General features: G+C 38.8%; 1 protein-coding gene and 2 pseudogenes across 1 annotated transcript; 2 read left to right on the top strand and 1 right to left on the bottom strand.

Moving 5' to 3' along the window:
* The first annotated feature begins 867 nt into the window (after positions 1-867).
* On the top strand, positions 868-5,071 carry LOC148030266 (uncharacterized; annotated as a pseudogene).
* A 1,334-nt stretch (positions 5,072-6,405) lies between these two features.
* LOC148030265 (uncharacterized) lies at positions 6,406-6,881 on the top strand (annotated as a pseudogene).
* Positions 6,882-17,002: 10,121 nt separating this feature from the next.
* LOC148030264 (uncharacterized) lies at positions 17,003-19,113 on the bottom strand. The gene is given in 5 exon segments (XM_087687375.1): positions 17,003-17,180; positions 17,258-17,468; positions 17,569-17,678; positions 17,773-18,027; positions 19,094-19,113. Coding segments are annotated over 5 exon segments (774 nt in total).
* Positions 19,114-20,283: the final 1,170 nt, after the last annotated feature.

Raw genomic sequence — 20,283 nt, 5'->3', positions numbered from 1 at the left:
AGTGTTAGATTTGGTACTTGGTACTTGGTATGTGATTTGATATCAAGTTCCATAATGAAACTTCATTTTTGCAATTGGTACATGGTACATGGTACTAGATTTGGTGCTTAGTACTTGATTCGGTACTTGGTATAGATTTGATGCTTGGTACTTGATTCAGTGCTTGGTACTTGATTGGTTTGGTCTAACTTTGTGGTACCTTAACCAATAAATATGGAAATAAATAAACCTTTTTAATGTTAGATTTGGTACTTGGTACTTGGTACTTGATTTGGTATCAGGTTTCATAATGAAACCTCATAATTGCAATTGGTACATGGTACATAAATTGAAACCAGGTATTGTAACTACAATAGACTATGGTGAGCTTGATACTTTGAAATCATGTGCTTTGAAACTTCATAGTTTGAATCTTTGAGCTTGAAAGTTAGCTTGAGTTGCTACGTAAAGTAGAATTTGGGACCTCTGCAGAAAACTATGGAAATCAAAAGCTTGTTAATATTAGAGCCTAACATAGAAAAACACTAAACTGTGATAAAAGTTCTGATTTGTCTCTATCTAGCTATTTAAGAGACAATAGACAATAGACAAATAATTAATTGTTTGACAATAGACAAATTCAATGATGCAACAAACATACGCCAATATATATCATTAGTAAATACATGTACATTAGAGTGTGTGGTGATGATCAATCGTGACATGTACAAAACAAGTGTCATCCTCACATATGTCTATACAATGAATAGTGATGAATCCTCACATATATAATACAAGTCTCATCCTCAAATATACATAAGTACAGATCCCTAGGTAGAATGATCACTATATGAGTCATCACCTATACAAGTGACTAGTATCGAACTCATGACCACTCTTGCCCCCACCCGCAATACCACCATTTTCCCCATCTCCATGATCACCGCCATGGCCAACGATTTGGCTGCCGCTCCCCTTAGCCTCTCGACGTCACCCCTTGGCCTCTTGTCAAGTCAGCTCTGTCATGTTGTGCTCGCCATACTGCTCATGCATTAGTTAGTGAAATCAAATAAGAATATATTACACTTAACATGAAAATAAACAAAAAAAATAGTGATACTCACAGGTGGATTTGGCATGTCAGTAAGTGTCCCTTGCAAAGTGTGGTAGCTGCAGTATGTGGCGTACTCCATCTCCTGCGCCATAGGTGCGCGACCATAGTCTTTGGTCTGCATCAAGACAGAACCAAAGACTGATTGATTCCTTCATTCAATAATATTACTTTTGAAAGTTAAAATTTGAATGGTCTAGCCCCATCCGACCTAGTCCAGATGTGTGATCAGCTATCACTCTCTTTTGTGCTGCCTCCTATGTAAATTTGATTAAACAAAATACCATAGATTAGAGAATAGTTAGAGTCAATCTAACAAAGCTCATATTAATTCTAATATACGTTAGCAAAGGCACACACCTTCTGTAGTAGAGGAAAACTAATGCATAGGCACCTCTCCTTGTGGAAGTATTGCCATGTGTCCATGCACATATCAACCCTCCTCTTTTTTGTCTCCACCATACACTAGCGTCTCTTTATTTTTCATATTACAATAAGCATTAGAGTATACCAAAGAACTTGCTAGATTTCAATGTTTTGTTAATTTTATTGATTTTTTAACTTTGATCATTTGATAAATATCTCATGTTTTTATGGTACTTGAAAATCATATTTTGACTGATTAGAGGGTACACCACCAACTCCTACTGGTGGTGCTTGGGTGCATAGAGTTCCAATATTGCACATGAACCTGTTTACGATGATTTTGACTACGATGAGTCTATTATGTGCTAGTGCGCTCGTTGTCGTGGAAAATATCAAAGGCCACGATGGGAGTGCTTTTCACATGAGATGACTCATGGTACTTTTGAGTGAGCACCACCACTTGAGGAGCGACATTGACTTATGTTATATGATTGTTCTCCCTTAGTTTTATTATTGGTTATTTTATAAATCAAAGGCTCATATATAATGCAACCACATTATATATGTAGGTATATTCACTTGATGAAGAGGATGACTTCACTATCAACGGTGCGCATGTCCCTCGCACACGGCATAGATAGGTCACTTGTTAGTTGCAGCTCGAGGTTTCTCAACATCCTCTACCTCTTGCTTTGGAGGTTGAGATGGGTGGAGATCATCCGTTGCCTACTTGTTTTCATTCTCTAGTACCAGACATATGATCGAAGACAATATGGAGGATGGCAGAGAGGATCACTTCCTTTAGATGGAGTGGTTTTTAGGCTCTGGGGCAATCACTACATGATTACTTCATCTACCATTAGTGGAGCAGGATGACACCTCCTTATTGCACATGATTTGCATGTGCCCCCTTGTTTAAAGGTCACCCTTATGTCTTTTTGTGGACCTATATATAGATGGGGTCCATGGCATCAGCTTACTTGCTACATTCAGAGCATGAGGTCACCCTTATGTCTTTTTGTGGACCTATATAGATGGGGTCCATGGCATCAGCTTACTTGCTACATTCAGAGCAGGAGTATTTACAGGTTATGTCTCAATGCACCCTCTCTTTCTGATAGAGGGATTATACATGCAAAATGAAAAAGATTCTATGTTGACGGAAGACCTTACTCTCAAGGAAACATAGTAGGTTTAATCAATAGTCGTTAAGGGATGAGTGTAAGAACCAATTCCACGTTTTTGGAGTGTGAGAACAATCATGAACCAGGACATATGAGTGGGGATGTACAAAGATACATAGATGTCAATGCTATTATATCATTACGAGCTGGTGATGAGTTGCTAGTTAATTATGGATGGCGTAGACCTTCACGAGTACCCTTAATGGATGAAGGTTCAGAGCATCATTGTATACAATTCCTAATGTTATTTTGGCCTCTTGTGCCTTAATTCTACACTTTAATTTGCACCACGTTCTCTACTTTCTCTAATTTAATTTGATAATTGTCTTTTATTGTCTCTAAATGTTTTGTATTTGTGATAATTATTGAATTCGATGCACATCTCTCTTTACTTTTACATAGAAGCATGCTATTGATACAATCATCTTTCCATTCAAATATGTAGATTTCGGATTATGACATCGATAATGTCACAAATCAACATTCACATGATGTATCTGACATGTCAATAGAGTGCATGAGGATCCTACGTAGGAGTGATCCTAATGTATATGCAAGACTAAAGAAACAATATTCTAAGGACTTTAATGGGCGTGATGATATATTTGATCACGACGATGGCATGTTTGATTTTATCGAGGATTGGCATCAAAATGATAGTGCGAGTGATATTCCTAACAAATGAGAAGTATCTTTGAGAAGAAGCTCTAAAGCGTATCTACGTAGGAAGCCAACTGACACAACTAAGTGCAAGCTTACTTATTCTTAATCTTCAAAACCATTTTGGATGGAGTAATCTCTCCATTTCAACACTTTTGAAGTATGTAATAATCTAACATATTTTTTTGTTACATTCTAAACATGTTTGCTTGTTATTGATCATATTTTCAATGAACTTGTAGACTACTCTCTAAGAAGTTCTTGCCCACAAGCAATTCCCTTCCTACATCACATGATGAGGTGAAGAAGATGATAAGCAGTCTTGGACTTGACTATTCTTCTATACATGCATATTTCAATGATTGTATTTTATATAGAGGTCAGTACAAGGATAATGTGATGTGTCCAAAATGTTAAGTGCCTCATTATAAAGAGGAGAAATGTAAGGTCCCTAGAAAGGTATTGATACATTTTCCCCTGGTTCCACATATAAAACATATGTTCCAAAGTCCTAGATTAGCTAGACTTATGACAGGGGGAGTGGAGCACAAGAGCAAAGATAGAGTAATGTGAATTCAGTCAAATAGTCGTGCATTTGAGCATATTGATTTGCGATGGCTAGATTTTGCAAAAGAATCACACAATTTAAAGATGGGTGTAGAATTAGATGGTGTGAATCCATTTTCAATGAAATCAAGTAAATGGTCTACATGGCCAGTGGTAGTTATTAACTATAATCTACCCCCATATCTCAACATTAAGAAAGAGGATTTATTGCTCTCACTCTTAATTCTAGGAAAATGACAAGTTAAAAACCAAAATGTTTATTTGGCCCCTCTCATCAACGATCTTCAAGATTTGTGGAGAGGGATTGATGTCATGGATATGTCCAGAAGCATTGGTCAAAGATAGTTCATTGGTCATAGAATTTTAGCATGGACTATCCATGACTTTCCAGGATATGGTTTTTTCTCAGGTAAATTGTTTAAATATAAATATTGTCTCATACTTTTTTATGATGTTCATTGCTCTAATCACCTTTATTATGTTTTCCATGCAGGGATATGTACCAAAGCTTGTCCAATTTGTGGCGATTGGTTGAGATGGACTTATAGCAAAAACCTCAACAAAAATATATATCTTTGACATAGACGATTCTTATCTAAAGATCATTATCTATGAGACAAAAGGCAAGCCATACATTTTGATGAAAATGAAGAAGAAGGGAGATGTCCAATACCAATGACACTAAAGGATTGGTATCTAAAAAGTGACTGTTGGACCCGCTATCAAACCAAAGTCGGAGATCATGAGCAACAATGATGATGACACTCTGAAGAAACGAGCGAGAGGAAAACATGATCTAGCTCAAAGTCCTTTGATATGGTATACTTTGGAATATTGGAAGGATTTGAAGATATGTCATCTTCTTGATCCTATGCATATATTCAAGAATGTTGGTCATTCGTTATGGCAACACCTCGTTAGCTTGAAAGACACAGCAAAACAACAAGAAATGACTTAAAACATCGAAAATGAAAGCCCAATCTATAGCCACTTTATGATGAAACTTGACGTGAGACAACCTACAAGCCTGTCCCATGGGTGCTCACGACAGAAGAGCTGGAGACTATCAATAAGAAAATTTAGTCAATTTGTATGCCTACAAGATATGGAGCATGTAGTCACTCTAGATGACAAGAACTTGTCTGGTTTAAAAACACGTGATTGGCACAATTTTGTGAAGGTAAATCTATCTAGATCTTTGTAAGTATTTATTTTCTTGCATGTTTTGTTGATTGGATTAATCATGTATGCAGCATGTTCTACCCCTTGTTATTGATGGATGTACTACAAGAGGAGTTCTAGATATAATATATCGCCTTGGATTGCTTGCAAGGTATTTATCGCTTGTTAATTTTTATTATAAAAATTTATTTGATATCATCTTAATTCAAATACATCTCTAATATCTTCTTTCTTTCACTGATAGATGGATTACATCTAAAGATATTGCCAAAGGGTAAATTCCATAAAAGAAGCATGAATGTATAGAGCTTCTTTGTTTAATGGAAAAGGAACTTCCAACCTCCTTTTTTGATATCTAGGTTCATCTTCTAATACATCTGGTGGACAAGATAGAGCTCACTAGTGTTGTGAGCACTCGATGTATATTTTGGGCCGAGAGATTTATGGGAGTGTTGAAAGGTTATGTATGTCAAAAAGCAAGACCAAAGGGTTCTATGGTGGAGGGATGGATGCTTGAAGAATGCATGTATTACGTTTGTGAATACCTTGAGAAAAAAATTTCTGAAGTGCTATGCATATGGACAAATGAGTCATCTTCTACCATGTCAAACAAGGTATTGTCTGATATAAGGGAGTCCCTTTTCGACTTAAGGTCCAAGATAAATTGGATATTTCTACTTTCATTGTCTATAATAGTGAATGCATGCAATAATTCCTTGATGAGTACAAGGAGGAACTTGCAAGAAAATAAGTTGGTAGACATAAAAAGATGAGATCCAAAAGTCATACCCATGATGTAAATAACAATGGGGAGATACCTCCTTTCATGGATTGGTTATACACTCGTATGCAACAAGCAGTTAGTAATCATGAGCCAATTTCAATGGAACACAGAGAGTTTATGATTGGGTGTGAAAGACAGGTAACTTTTTGGGTTTTGAAAAGTCTGAACTAAACAAGCGGATTTCATTTTTTTTAAATAATTTATTTATTCGTCTAGGCTCAAATGTATACCAACATGTGGGCTTATGGACAACATCTTTGGATAAAAGCTATTGACAGCTTATGCCTAACTCAAGACTCTTGTGTGTTGCCTCTTTCAAGCGATTATCACATGCAAGTTCAAGAGACACAAATCTTGTTGACAATGAACTTGGTTATGTGGGAACCATAGTTGGCATTTATGAAGTATCGTATCGTATCTTCAAGCAAGTAAATGAAATCTCTCTTCATGCAACAATGACATGTAGATTTCTTGAAGCTATACAAAATTCTAAAGTTTTGATTCATGTATTTTGATAGGTGGTTTTGAAGGTGGATTGGTTTTGTGTTGAGTATAAAGGCAATAATGCGACAATGAAAAGAGAACCATCTGCATTTTGGTCCTTCGACTGCTCGAAGTTATTGTGTGTAACAAAAGAGTCTTACATTCTTCCAACTCATGTTGAACAAGCATTCTTTTACAGGAATATAGATGGTCATCCATGGTGGCAAGTTGTGCATGTCCAACCTAGAGGTCGACACTTGTTTGATAGCATTGACCATGAGGAAGTAGATCAGGATGAATTGATTACATCCTTGACACATTGGTGTCAGAAAGGTATAGAATTTTTCTTTCCAATCATGGTGAGATTGTAGATGATGAGAACGACAACGATCTGGACTTTGACACTACAGACATTGAAGAGAAAGAAATAATGGATGTCGAGCCTACGGAGGAAATGAACATCAACAAAAATTTAACGATGGAGGAGTTTGAAGAAGTCAAGAAGGATAATGAAAATGAAATTTTATTGACGGTTAATCTTAGAGATGACGGTAAGGACTATTAGTCCTACATTGTCGCACCGAATAATATGCGCGGGAGGTTCGTGAAAGTCACTCGCCGCAGGGACACTTAACAAGCTGGGAGAAAAAGATAATGAAGAGTACTTAACTCAAGGAAAATTCACAAAAGAAGAAGTTTAGATGCAAGAAGAATTCTCAAAGTTCATGAGCTAAGGGTAACTTTTGTTGGAATAAGAAGATGAAGCCAACATAGATTTATGTAAGTTGTCGAAAAGATATACTCCTCCAATCATAAAGCTTGGACCTTCATATACACTAACAAATTCATGCAAATCTTCTTTGGTGCTCTATGGATCAAGAACCACAACAAGGTGGTTTCACATATGTTGACACATAAATGATCGAGTTTGGAGCATCAAGAATACCAATCTTCTCTTATAAGTAGCTTCTTCTTCCATGCAATATTTACACAATGGTTGATGATACCACTAGTAGAAAGGAGCTGCATAAACCTTCGATAAGATGTCGATTTTTTTGAAGTTCATGACGTCGTAGCCCTTGCTTTGATGTTTTTATCGTCACTTGTGAGCATAGCTTGAATCAATGATGCTCTCAATGATGGCATCTCAAGTGGTTAGTTACAAGGCGCATTATAGAATAGGAATCCATAAAGGACAAGGCACATGGTAACAACTTGGAGAGTGAGAAGATAAAAACCCAATGTTTCTTGAAGAGCTTATATACCACCTTTGTAGTTGATGTGGAGGTAGCTCCTTAAGGTAAGAAATAAGTCAAAATTCGTGATCATCTACACAAATTGCAATGATCTTGTCGTCTTTCTCTCTCTATGTGATTATAGGTATTAACCAATTGCTCGAGCATGAAGGAATAAGCTTGGAATATTTGGCTCCCTTATCATATGAATGGTTCTTCAAGCATTATTGGCTATCTTGATCTCCGCCCAGGCAAGCCACTATCACTTGAGGTCTTTGAAGAGAAATTTTCAAGTCGTCACCTTCAGAACGTTACCAATCCGATTTCGCCCATCCATTTTCTTATCTAGTTGAAATATGCCACCCTCAATAATATGTCTTTGTTCTTTTTGTTGTTCCTTTTTGCTTCTTTTTGAATGCAGGAAGGTCACAACCAATCCTCACAGCTATTCTGGAAATAGTAGTAGTTATAGAGAAGATTTTGGCTATGATGGAGGGGATCAATAGGCCTTGATTTACGAGGAGGAGCAGAGGCTAAAGAAGATAACACGATGGAAAGCAAAGAAATTCAGTCCCCGTGTAGTGCTTGAACGTTCCTAGAAACTCTGCAAAGAAGCTCTTGGCTATTGATGCTTCCGTCGTCATCTTTTGTGTTCGGGTTCGTCATCTACAGCTTCATTTTTCTTCCTCTTTGTCTTTGTCACCCTCAGCAGCTTCATCGCATCACCTTCTTGCAGACCCACTAGCTTCTTTGTCTTCTCCTATGTCACATCGATAGGTTACCTTCTGCTTTTTGTCCGCCTTCGATTCTCCTATCTTCACTGCTTACGAGCACATTGTTCTTCACCGGGGTAGAAGATGTCGCAAGTATTCCCTTCGGCTCTCTGCGGCACATTGTCGTCATCTTTAGCTCTCTCACACTGCATCACCTTCAGCTCTCTTGAATGTTGTTAATGCTCGTCATCTCAGTCTCTTTGGCCCCTTTATATGCTTGTTAGACACGCTTGTTTTAGTCACAAAGCTTAGTGCTTTTCCTCAGCAAAGCTTCACAAAATCTTTCATTAATCATGTCACTGACATCAAGGCTTTCGTCATGTCATAGTGTTGTTGCTTTTTCTGTAGCATTGCCGCATCAAGGCTTTCATCATCAACCTGCTCGTAATTCCATTCAAAAGCCAAGAACTCTCTCAGTTTCTATTTCTACTCTTCACACAAGAATAGTTACAATCCTCCATCTGAATGTATACCTTCATGGAAAAAATATTAACAGTCTACATACATTTCTTAAACTAATCTTATCCATGCTAGTGATCCACAATCATTAGAAGGTTGAAGGCAGCCAGAGATAGGTGTAGGTGCTCTCTGGGTATTTAGCTTCTGCATCCATGTGTCTTCCAAGTGACCATCTGGTGATGTCTTTGATGACGTAATGGCAGGAGGCAAAGGATGTATCAATTTTGGAACAACTATGAGATCCCTTCCCAATACCAAGATTGTCCGCGCATCATTTTCGGTGCCATAGTAGTTAGTAGCAAAAAACAAAGTGATAAGGTGGCCCTAGGAAAATCAATCAAAACCATCCACTAGGTATTCATGTGCCCTTACAATTCATCCTGTTTGATATTCAAACCCCATGTCAACCATTCAGTCAGTTTTCTCAAGTAGCTTTTCCCAACAACTTTTCCATCAAGGCCTCTTCAAAATTCTAAAAGGAAGTCTAGCAATAACCAATGGTCATAAGATAGGTGTTGTATGAAGAACTACGAGTGGAAAATCAACATTGGTCAAGGTTTTCTTTAGAATTGTCGAACAACCTACAAACTGCTAGTGGAATAATCACTTTTGATGAAGACAACATTACTTCTATGGACTCAAGGTTAGGGAGCCATATTCATGATTTTGCTAATAACCTTATCTTCAAGAATATGCACTCTCTATTTTGATGTGCACATGGTGTCCAAAGGTTGCTAGGGGTCAAATTTGAGAAGCCGCCACTTCCCTCACAAATATATGCCTTGGAATAGAACTTCACGCTCATCCACTCATAATTTGAGATCAAATGCAATGTCGAATCCATGATATGCAACCAATCAAACAATGTCCACACAAATTATGAATGCACTGAAGAGAATGTGCCTAGCCTAATTGCATGTGCTCGTGCGTCATGCAAAATGCAAACAAAAAGAGACATAAAATGGAAAAAAAAATCCTACTATACTGACTATGGTCCTATGCACTACATGCAAAAAAGAAAGGTAAAGCTTCATCATCCGAACTTTCATCCATAGGAGATGTAATCAGAAAAGGGACTGGATGGAATGATAATGTATATGTCTTCTCTATCTATGCTTACATTGCAAAATCTCAAGGATTTGAAGTGCTTGTTAGAAAAGTGGAAAAGAGATAATCATCAACGTGAAGGATCAAAGAGGCAACCAGGAGAAGTGAACCAGTTCTTCAATCTTCTTCTTCAGGACTAGAGTAGAGAGTATGGCTAATTTACAGAAGCCAAAAGCACAAGCATATCAGAAGGCCCCAAAGACAAACGATCCGAAGCCGAAAAAGCAACCTAGAGTCAAGCTGCTATGCGACATCGAGATGTCCACGGACTTGAAAAAGGTACTTGAAGATCAGATTCTTAATTGCAAAATTGAATTTACTCTTGGAGAAGTCTTGGGGATTGCCAAAAGATAATTTCATGATGTTCTCATTGACATCATAAAAAGAAAACGACAAGTTATTGAAGAGCCAACGTAAGATATAATCCATCGAGAGGCTTTACCTGTTGTGCTGAGGCTATTCTCTATGGGTTGCCGATTGAGGAGAAAGATTCTGATGAGGAGACTATTGAGGAGTCCATAGATGGAGCTCTGTGTATGTAGTCCAAGAAGTCTCTTCATCCTTTACTTAAGCCCGTACAATATGATGAGAGTGAAGATGCGCCTAGATTGGTGCCTCGTAGCCATTTTTCTCGAAGTCATTGGGCTGGTGTGACTACAAAAACTGTAGTCAAGCTTGGAGATACTCAGACTCCTTGTATTGCTCTTTTGGATCATGGCTCCAAGATTATGTCATAGTGTGTGATAGATAGCCAGTTGATGTAGATCATGGTTGGCGCATGTGTGCGGCCAACAATATTGTAGGAGATTTGTATGCTGCTTGTTCGAATTCGAAGATTTCTATTGGAGATGTGGGTGAGTCTTATCATTTCTTTGTACAAAACTCTTATTCTTATCCTATTATTTTGGGGCAGCCATTTATTGCTGAGTCTTGGATGGAGACTAAGGTTCTAAATGATGGGTTTGCCTATGCACAGCACAAATCCGAAGCAAGGATGGAAAGAGAGCTGTCTAGTTCATGACCATTTGTATCAACCATCAACAAAATAAAGATTCTTTGAGGGATTCCCCTCTTCCAGTAAGAGAGACAGATTTTTGTTCGGTACCACTGTCTTGCGAGAGGATAGTAGTACGAGTCAATGAAAGCTCTCACCTCCTGGCAACATCAAATTTTCCTCATGTGTTTATGGTATATCCACTGTAAGTACTTTGTGTTTTTAGCATTTTTTTGATATGCCTAAAGTTGCTAGGCAATATGTAAAAAGAAAAAAAAAAGAATCGATGCTTGCAGGTGTTTTGAAGGAAGAAGATTGGATAGATGGTCTCTATGATGACCTTTCATTCTCAGATACCATGGAAGAACTTTTGGTATTGCTAAATGCTAATAATCAAGAGTTTTCATATGTCTTAGAGGTCCATTCTCTAGCATTGTATTATGAAATTGTTGATTTCATGCTTCAAAAGAATTTGGGTGCTGAGGATTCTCAACAAAAAGCATTCTTTGCTGATAGAATTCAGCAAAAAGAGTTAGATGTTACTCTTTATACACAACAAAATTGGTGTTTATTGGGGTATTTTCAACAAGGGTTGAAATTTGCAAGTTGTAGCAATGAAGCCAGAGTTCAGACAAAATATAAGACAGTTGACAAGAAGGTTAGACCAGTTGCGCAGGATCGCTACCTTTGGATAGTGATGAGATGGTTAGGAGAGCTACTTTGCAACCTCCCTTACGTAATCCTGTAGGTATTGGACATAAGTTTTCAGCTGGGACATTGAAAGAGATGAAGATTGGGACTGAAGATTTCCTACTTCTTGAAGAGGTAAGATATTTTGAAGAGATGTTATGCAAACATAAAAAATCTTTTTCTTTCTTTCCATATGAGATTGGATGTGTTCATCCTAGGGTTGTGACGCCAATGGTTATTTTTACCATTCCACACCCTTGGAATCTATGACCTATTCCTCTACCAAGGGCTCACTTTCCCAAATTGGTAGAGCTTTTGAATGAGTGGATCAGGATGGGGATTTTAGAGCCATCTTCAGCTCCATATTCCAATAGATGGTTCACAGTTCCTAAGAAGAATGGGACACTTAGATTCATACAAGACTTACAGCTAGTAAACAACGCCACTATTCGAAATGTTGGTACAAGACCTAGTATGGATGAGTTTTCCAAAGCTTTTGCTAGACGTGCTAACTATTCACTTGGTGATCTTTATTCCGGATATGATCAGTTCAAGCTTGCCCTTGAGAGTAGAGTTTTGACTACGATGAAGACACCTTTAGGCCTTGTCCGAATGTGTATGCTTTTGCAAGGAGCTACTAATTCGCTTGCCCATATGATTATTTGGATGAACAAGGTTCTAGAGATTTTATTCTTGAGCTTACTATGCCTTTTATTGATGACTTACCTATCAAGGGTTTCTTGGAAGAAGAAAAATATGATTCTTTAGACAATCATGGATGTAGGTTCTTTGTAGCTTTAGATATTAGAGATGTTGAAAAGATTCTTTGTAGACCGGAGGAAGTGAATTTGACCTTATCAGGGTTTTTTATTGTTTGACATATATGTGGATATTATGGCAGGAAGCCTTCTCCTGCGAAGGTTGATGCCATATAAAAGATTGCAGAGACTTGCTCTTCTACTTCAGAGGTTCACAGGTTTCTTGGGGCTTGTGTGTTGTATCTTATTTGGATTCCTCATTTTTCTCATATTGTAGATGATCTCTACCAGCTCTTGAGAAAAGGGGAATACTTTTCTTGGGAGATAAAACATACTAAAGCCATGCAAAAACTGAATAAATTATTGAGAGCTACTCCGACTCTTTGAAAGGCAGCTTATGAGTGTGGGAGACCTATTGTTCTTACTATTGATACTAGTCCTATCAGCATTGGATGGGTTGTTGGCCAAGACAATGTAAATGGGTATAGGTATGCTATTCGGTTTGGGACGAAAGTCCTAAATGAGCAGCAACTTAGGTATTGACAATTTAAAAGAGAACTCTTGGGAGTTGTCACGACTCTCAATAATGATAGAGAGTACTTCATTGGAGCTGCTATGGTGGTCGAGATTGATTGTTTTCCTCTTCTAGGTATGATCACAAGTTGTTCCACTCCAGATATTGCCATGCTCAGGTGGGTTGGGTACATAAAATCCATGAATCCTAAGTTCAAACACATAGCAGGTAAAGACATCCCAGTAGAGGATATGCTTTCAGGAGCGAGGCATGATGATATGGATTTTATTTGCATTGATGATATTGATGATGGGGTTGATCTTTCAGCCATGCATGCTGATCATATTTGTCATGTATCTGCTTTGGAAATCTTTGATGAGTCTTTGTATACAAGAGAGTATTTACAGATTGGACATTATTTGAGTACCATGTCTAGACAGGATAGATGGACTAATGTAGACTTTAAGAAGGTTAGAAGAAAAGCTTATAGTTTCTTCTTGCAAAGTGGGCTACTTTGGAAGCATCCATGAAAGCAAGGAGGACAACCATTGAGAGCTGTCTGTGATAGAGCTTCACATGGACAAATCATGAAAGAATTCCATGAAAGTCTTTGGGTTGGCCATTGAGCTGTTTGGGCAACCTATGGGAAGATCAAAGAGCCATATTGGTGGAGAGGCACTCATAGTTTGTTGCGACATGCCCTGATTGCCAGTTGTTCTCTTCAGTGAGGTATAGAGATGAGCTTCATCCTACCCACCCACTATGTATTCATTACAAGTGGATTCTTGATTTGATTACTATGCCTGTTGGTTTATGGTAAATGCACTACATTGTTTTAGCATGAGAAGATCTCACAAATCAAGTGGAAGGAAGAGCTTTATGAACGAAGTCTACTTCAGTGGTTTGTAAGTTTCTGTTGGAAGATGTTATTTGCAAGTATGGATGCATTAGAAAAGTTACTGCAGATAGAGGTGAGCTGGATGTTCATGAGGCTAGGGAGTTTTTCTCTCGCCTTGGCATTAAACTTGCTTTGACTTCAGCATATAATCCAGAAGGTAATGGGAAGAGCGAAAGAGGCCATCCGCCAATTGTGAAAGCCTTGGCCAAAGCATGTGGTGGGCGGGTTAGGGAGTGGCCTAGGTTGTTGCCTTATGCCTTATGGGTTGATCGCACTACTCATAGTGTGAGTACAGGTTATATGCCAATTGAGTTGATGCATAGGCAAAAGCCACTCATGCGTATGGAGACTTGCACACTTACTTGGAGTGCTTTACGATGACAGTAAGAAGAGATGACAAGAGAAGTTCTTTTGGCTCTTCGAATTCCTCTGTTGAAGAGAAAACCTGAAGATATTGAGAGAGCAATTCAAAGACTCAAAGAGGCTAGGATTTCCAACAAAGACCACTTTGATAGCAGACACAGATTGAGACCTAAAGAAATTAAGGAAGAAGATTGGGTGTTGGTTTATGACAACAATCTAGATAACAACTATAGTGCTATCTACAAGGTTTCTAGACGATGGTTTGGGCCCTATCTAGTGTAGCATGTCCATGACAATGCTACATATTCCTTGGCAAAGCTTGATGGTACAGTCTTGCGGATTCCAATTGTAGGGAAGAGAATCAAACTATTCAAGAAAAGAGATGAAGTAGCCTATGCAATCGAGGAGTTGGATGATGCAATGATGAAGATGCCGATGTGGACATTGTAGATGCTTTTACAGAAGATGAAGAGATTGCATTGACAGATGAGCTTGGCGGTGATGAGGATGGGTAGTTGTGGCCCATCCGAAGGATGCGCAGGTTTGGAGGGGGCGGATGTCATGACGCTGCATGCTCACCATTGTAAATCTGAGGGCAGAGTTCTCTGCCAAGAAATTGACCACATTAGTCAGCGTCATTAGGAATTTATTTTTCATTGTGTCTGTCTTTTTATTTGCATTTGCATGATGCACGAGCACTTGTTGTTAGGCTAGGCACAATTTCTTCAATGCATTCATAATTTTTTGTGTGGAAGCATCGCTCGATTGATTGCTTAGCATGGATCGATTGATTGCTTAGCACGAGTGATTGGGCATGAAGTTCTTTTCCAAAGCATGTTCTTGATAGGACACAATTCATGGAAAATTGGTTCACGTGAAGGTTTCTATTCTAAAGACTCGAGGACTTAAGGAAAAGATTGTGATTTGGATGTTGCTAGTGTAGATGATATGTCTCTTCATAAGAAAAATTGGATCAATATTTTTGCAGTCCACGAAAGCTAAAAGTTATCCTCTCATATCATGGACATTTAAGTAGACTATTGCTACATCCGACACTTACATTCTTTGTGAAGATGGTAGAGACTTGCTATGATGATAAAACAAGCTCTACAAAAAGAATGTTGTTGTGTGTTCAATATGAGCATCGATAACATGTATTTTGCACACTGAAATAACTTGCCACATTTGAAAAAAGATACATTCGATATTGACAAAGTTCATCGAGATTACACATACCTTGGATAATGGCCACTTTTGGTATCTATTTAGATATAAATTACCATTGCAATCTTGCTATTGCACTTCGTATAATGGAAGAATAGTTTATACCCATGGATAATCCTTAGACAAATATCAACATGTTGCACATGCTTTGTAACCAGAACGTCCGGTCTACAAAATCACTTTGCGAAGAACTTAAACCCTGATCAAATCTAATCACCCTTAGTGCAACAATCTTAGTTAATAGCTCCTCTAAAACATTGGGCCATTGTATGGTGTATACATGATTATAGTAGTTTTTTTGAAGGGTGATAAGGCTGAACTTCTGCAAAGCAACGACGGACAGGCAGTCTTAGAAAAGAAGCTAACAGAGAGAATTACGCTACTGGTCAAATCGGGTTAATATTGGTGGAGGCAGCATGATTGACATAGTCAATTATGTCAGCAGGTCAGTGAGACGACTGGGAATCTAATAAAAGCATGCTAAAAATCGAACGATCTTTGAAAATCTTCAATCTAAAACAAAAAATCCATGGCTTTCCATTGTGACTGCGTGATTTGTTTTAAGTGGCACTCATTATAAATGAAGGTGGTGAGGAGAAGCCGAGGGGGAAAGACATCAGCGGAAGATGAGGAGGAGAATCCAACAACAATAGCTGCAAAACAGCAGAACGTGACGAAGAGACGATCAACAAGGTCTTTAGAAGACGAAGAAGCAGGAATGCTGCGTAGTCCTGATCATGGAAGACGACACGGACTAAGATGGCGCGAACTAAGGAGCGACGAAGCTGCTGCAATACGAGAGGGAATCAGCGAGCACAACAAGACACGGATGATGGAGAGCAGCAAAGGCGACGACTAAAAGTGACGACGATAGAAGACGAACGTGGAAGGTGATGAAGCCGAGGATTAAGAGGAAACTGAAGGATAACGAAGGGCGAGCTTTGGAGGAAGGATGACTAACAAGGCAAAGGACGAGCCGAAAGCAGAAGATCGCTTCCATCTACTTTAGCCTCTACTCCTCCTCGTAAAAACAAAGCCCACTCCGTCATAGCCAAGATCTCCACCGTAACTGTTGCCAACATCCATTTAAAGCGACCATGGACACCTAATCTTCATGCTGGGAGGAATCGAAAAACGTGTGATGAAAAAGATGCTGAGATGAACAAGAGGGCCCCTGTGATGACAAACGTGGCACACGACGGAATCTCGGATGAATGGGGCGATGAGGAATAGTTGTTTGGCTGCAGGCATATCTAAGAAGCATTGACGATGTGTTCATTACGTTCCAAGGTGTGAAAGGAGAAATGATCATGTTCAAAAACATATGAACATCAAGAATTAAGCCAATCAGCCTTTTGAACATTCGACAAAGATGCAAGGAACACCCTCTTTAAAGACGTAACATTATATGATAATAATGTGGAGGTTACTCCTCTCGAAAGGACTCAATAGAAAATAAGTTGTTGAGAGTTTATGTATTATTTCTTTTGTGTGAACATCTATTATCTCTTATGAATTTACGTGGAACGGAGATGCGGTTCTAAAGAAGATGCTACTTCAAATTGTGAAAGAGATGGAGCTATCTTGCCATGTATAAGTATTCTTTATCGACTTAGTCATCCAAACTAACTAACCATATTTCCCTTCATGTTTGATGTATGAACACCTAGTCTAGTATGTATTCCTTGTAACTCTCCTGATAGAGTTTTGATTGGATTTGTACTTGGAATTCCCATCTCGCTTAGCGTCCCTGCGATTAGTGACATTCACAAAACCTGCACGAATTATCCCGTGCCACACCATCTCTAGTGTGTTGATGACATATTTCTTGTCATCCTCAAGCTGATCCCTGCATTGCAAAATAAATTCAATTAGTAATTCAAATAAAAAAATTAATTCATATTATTTATGTTAAATAATACTTACTCCCATGGTACATGAACTCGCCGTAGATAAGACTCGTAGAGCTCTCTCATCTGACGTCTGAAGGTGATGCTAGCTCCAACTTGAAGGATACCCCCTTCAAGCGTGATGTCGCATGTGTCACCCAAAGTGCCAGTGCGTGTGCGTATCGGTACTGGTGGGGGCACTGATGGTGTCTCGCCAATCGATCCAGCTAGTGGTGGGCAACTCTTCACTGACACCTACATGCAATACAAACATATGATACATTGAGATGTGAGTTTTTAAAAACTACTTGATATTTAATCTATAATCGTCATAAAAGATATACCAGCTATGAGACTAACGGCCACTAGCCTATGAATCAAGTGTCACCTGAGTTCGAGGAGGTACATCAGGAGTAAGCCACTGACTCTTGTGATGTGATGTACTCGGGAGTGGAGTCCTAAGCAAAAAAATACATCAAAAGGATATATATACTAATAATTCTATGTGTAAAAAAAGGATGACATTACTATGTTATCAATCAAGAAGCTTACCGATGTGCTGTAGTGTGTGCATGAGAAAAAGTCTCCAGTTCTGCATCTGGCTGGGAGGATGTACCCTCTTCATGATTTACAGGGATACTGAATCTCCCAAGAATCGTGATGACATTGCCTAAACCAACATCATCCATCTCCAAATAATCTTCCATGGCATTTGACAATGTATCTCCAAAAAGTCCAGTGCCTGATCGTAGCAAAGTCTTGATGATCACCAACTTCACTTTACAGGTGTGGTCACACTGATTGTATCTATGTATTTAAAAAAATTATATGTCAGACTAGAGATACATTGTTAGGGGAGAGATAAATCTATCTAATCAGAAACATTGACCAAATAACTCCAAGCAAGATGCATCCACATCTCCAAGCTGCTTTTAGCAAATGTAAAGCTTTGTGCTTCGGCTAAGTTTTCTATAACAATTCCATTGCTTGCGACATGAAGGTAAAGATGGCCACTTTAGTCTAGGATATCAATGGAAAATAAATTTGTATGTAGGCCATAACAATGGAGTGGACAATGCTAAATGTAGTCAATTAGTTTGGAGTGGAAAACAAACTGCGAAGAATAAATATTTTGTTCACACCATAGCAATAATCTACGGGTTACCCACTACATTTTTTGGCAAAGGAAGTCTTCTTAGTGGTGGAGTAGTGTCTTTTGGACATTCTATCAATGCTACAGGAGTTTGTATCATTATCAGTCTCATCACATGTCTTGCCTTGATGGACACAAGCATTGGCATTGTTGCGATACGTAATGATGGGAAAGGCTCTTCATGCTAGAAAATATGATTTTTGGGATGGATATCAAAATTATGGAACAAGTGTATTTGATTATTTCCATGCAAGAGAATGAGAGAGAGAGAGAATTGTGGATGCTATTGTTGCGATATGTAATGATGGGAAAGGCTCTTCATACTAGAAAATATGATTTTTGGAATGAACATCAAAATCATGGAACAAGTGAATTTGATTATTTCCATGCAAGAGAAAGAGAGAGAGAGAGAGAGAGAGAGAATTGTGGATGATGACTTGCTTGTCTACTCCCTTGTCGAATAATCTCCCACGGAGCTCCTAGCTTGTCGAATGAAGTTCCTTGTTTAATCATCTCCCATGGAACTAATCCCTTGTCGAATGATCTCTCGCGGTTAATATGAATTTGTAGCATCACTCAAGCAACACAAAGAAGTGTGTAAACGTTGCTCTTTGCGTCGCTTTTAAAATTCACTGAAGTGATGCCAGACATTTGTCATCGCTTATGCGATGCCAAGTTTTTTTAAAAAAAATTATGTTGCTTATACGATGATAAAGTCACCTATGCGACAGCCCCGTCATCGTATAAGTGATGCTTGAATATTTTAGCCCTCTTGCATAGTCCCCCTAGCCATCTGCACACACAATCAACATAATTCTACCACGATCAAGCAAACCCTTGCTAGCTAAGATAGTGCCACCAACCTAGAGAGACAGAGGAACAATCCAATGCCGGGTCAATTCCAACCATTTGGCAAATGTTAGCTCCTTCCTTGCATTGTTAGCTACCAAGTGAGTACTGTCATATCCCTAGCCATGGGCTAATTTGGCAAGGTTGTCAATAAATCTATGGTGGAGAGAGAGAGAGAGAGAGAGAGAGAGAGAGAGAGGAGCACTGCAGCTATCCTCAAACTTGGAGCTTACTTGCAACAAAGAGAGAAAGAGGTGTGTGCTTATCATCTCACCCTCCATCATGTCGTAGCCTTAAACTTGCTAACCCAACCCTTCACTCTTAAAAATCCTTGAAGGTATTGATGTTGGGGACCGTGTCCTCTTCCTCCACCACCATACACACCTACTATATAAGAAGGCCACCCTCCTCTTCCCTCCATCATGGATCCATGGCTCCACTTGCCCAATTGCCTCATACTTGCACTTGTACCTCTTAGTGCATACATGGCTTCCCCCCATGTCAAAGATATTGCCATTCCCATGGTTTTGCTCCACCTCCTATAATCAAATTTATAGAATCACTCTACAAAAAAATGAATCTTCCTCCATATTATCCTATTAAAAGCATATCTAATGCCATACATGCTTGTCCTCTTGCCACCACGAGGCACTTTTGTACCTATGGTTGAGCTTACATAGTGGAGATCACAGACCCTAGGGTTGCCGCATAGTAATCTATGCATGTGCATGCCTTCAATGCATGGAGCATATAGAGATCCTCTTCCATGAAAATCACGTGGTTGTTATAGTCTTTGGTCTCAGACAAACCATCCCTATGAGAGGTTAGGGCTCATGAGAAAAGGGTGCGTAAAATGCAGTCGTCAATCTTGAACTACAGTTTTTGAAAGTTTGGAGAGAGAGAGAGAGAGAGAGAGGGCAAGTAGGGGTGCAAATGGTCAACACGTGGCATCCACCCCCACTTGCTAAATGTATTTGTGGGGGAGAGTGGGGGTTGCCACATGGCACATGCTCCCCACCTTCCATTAATATTAATAAATGATGATCATTTCATTAAAATCC

Source organism: Lygodium microphyllum, chromosome 10 (genome assembly GCF_053477565.2).
Source record: "Lygodium microphyllum isolate KBCC chromosome 10, Lygodium_microphyllum_v1.1.10, whole genome shotgun sequence".
Classification (NCBI taxonomy): Eukaryota; Viridiplantae; Streptophyta; class Polypodiopsida; order Schizaeales; family Lygodiaceae; genus Lygodium; species Lygodium microphyllum.
Note: the sequence above shows the minus strand (reverse complement) of the source record. Positions and strands in the feature narration are given on the sequence as shown.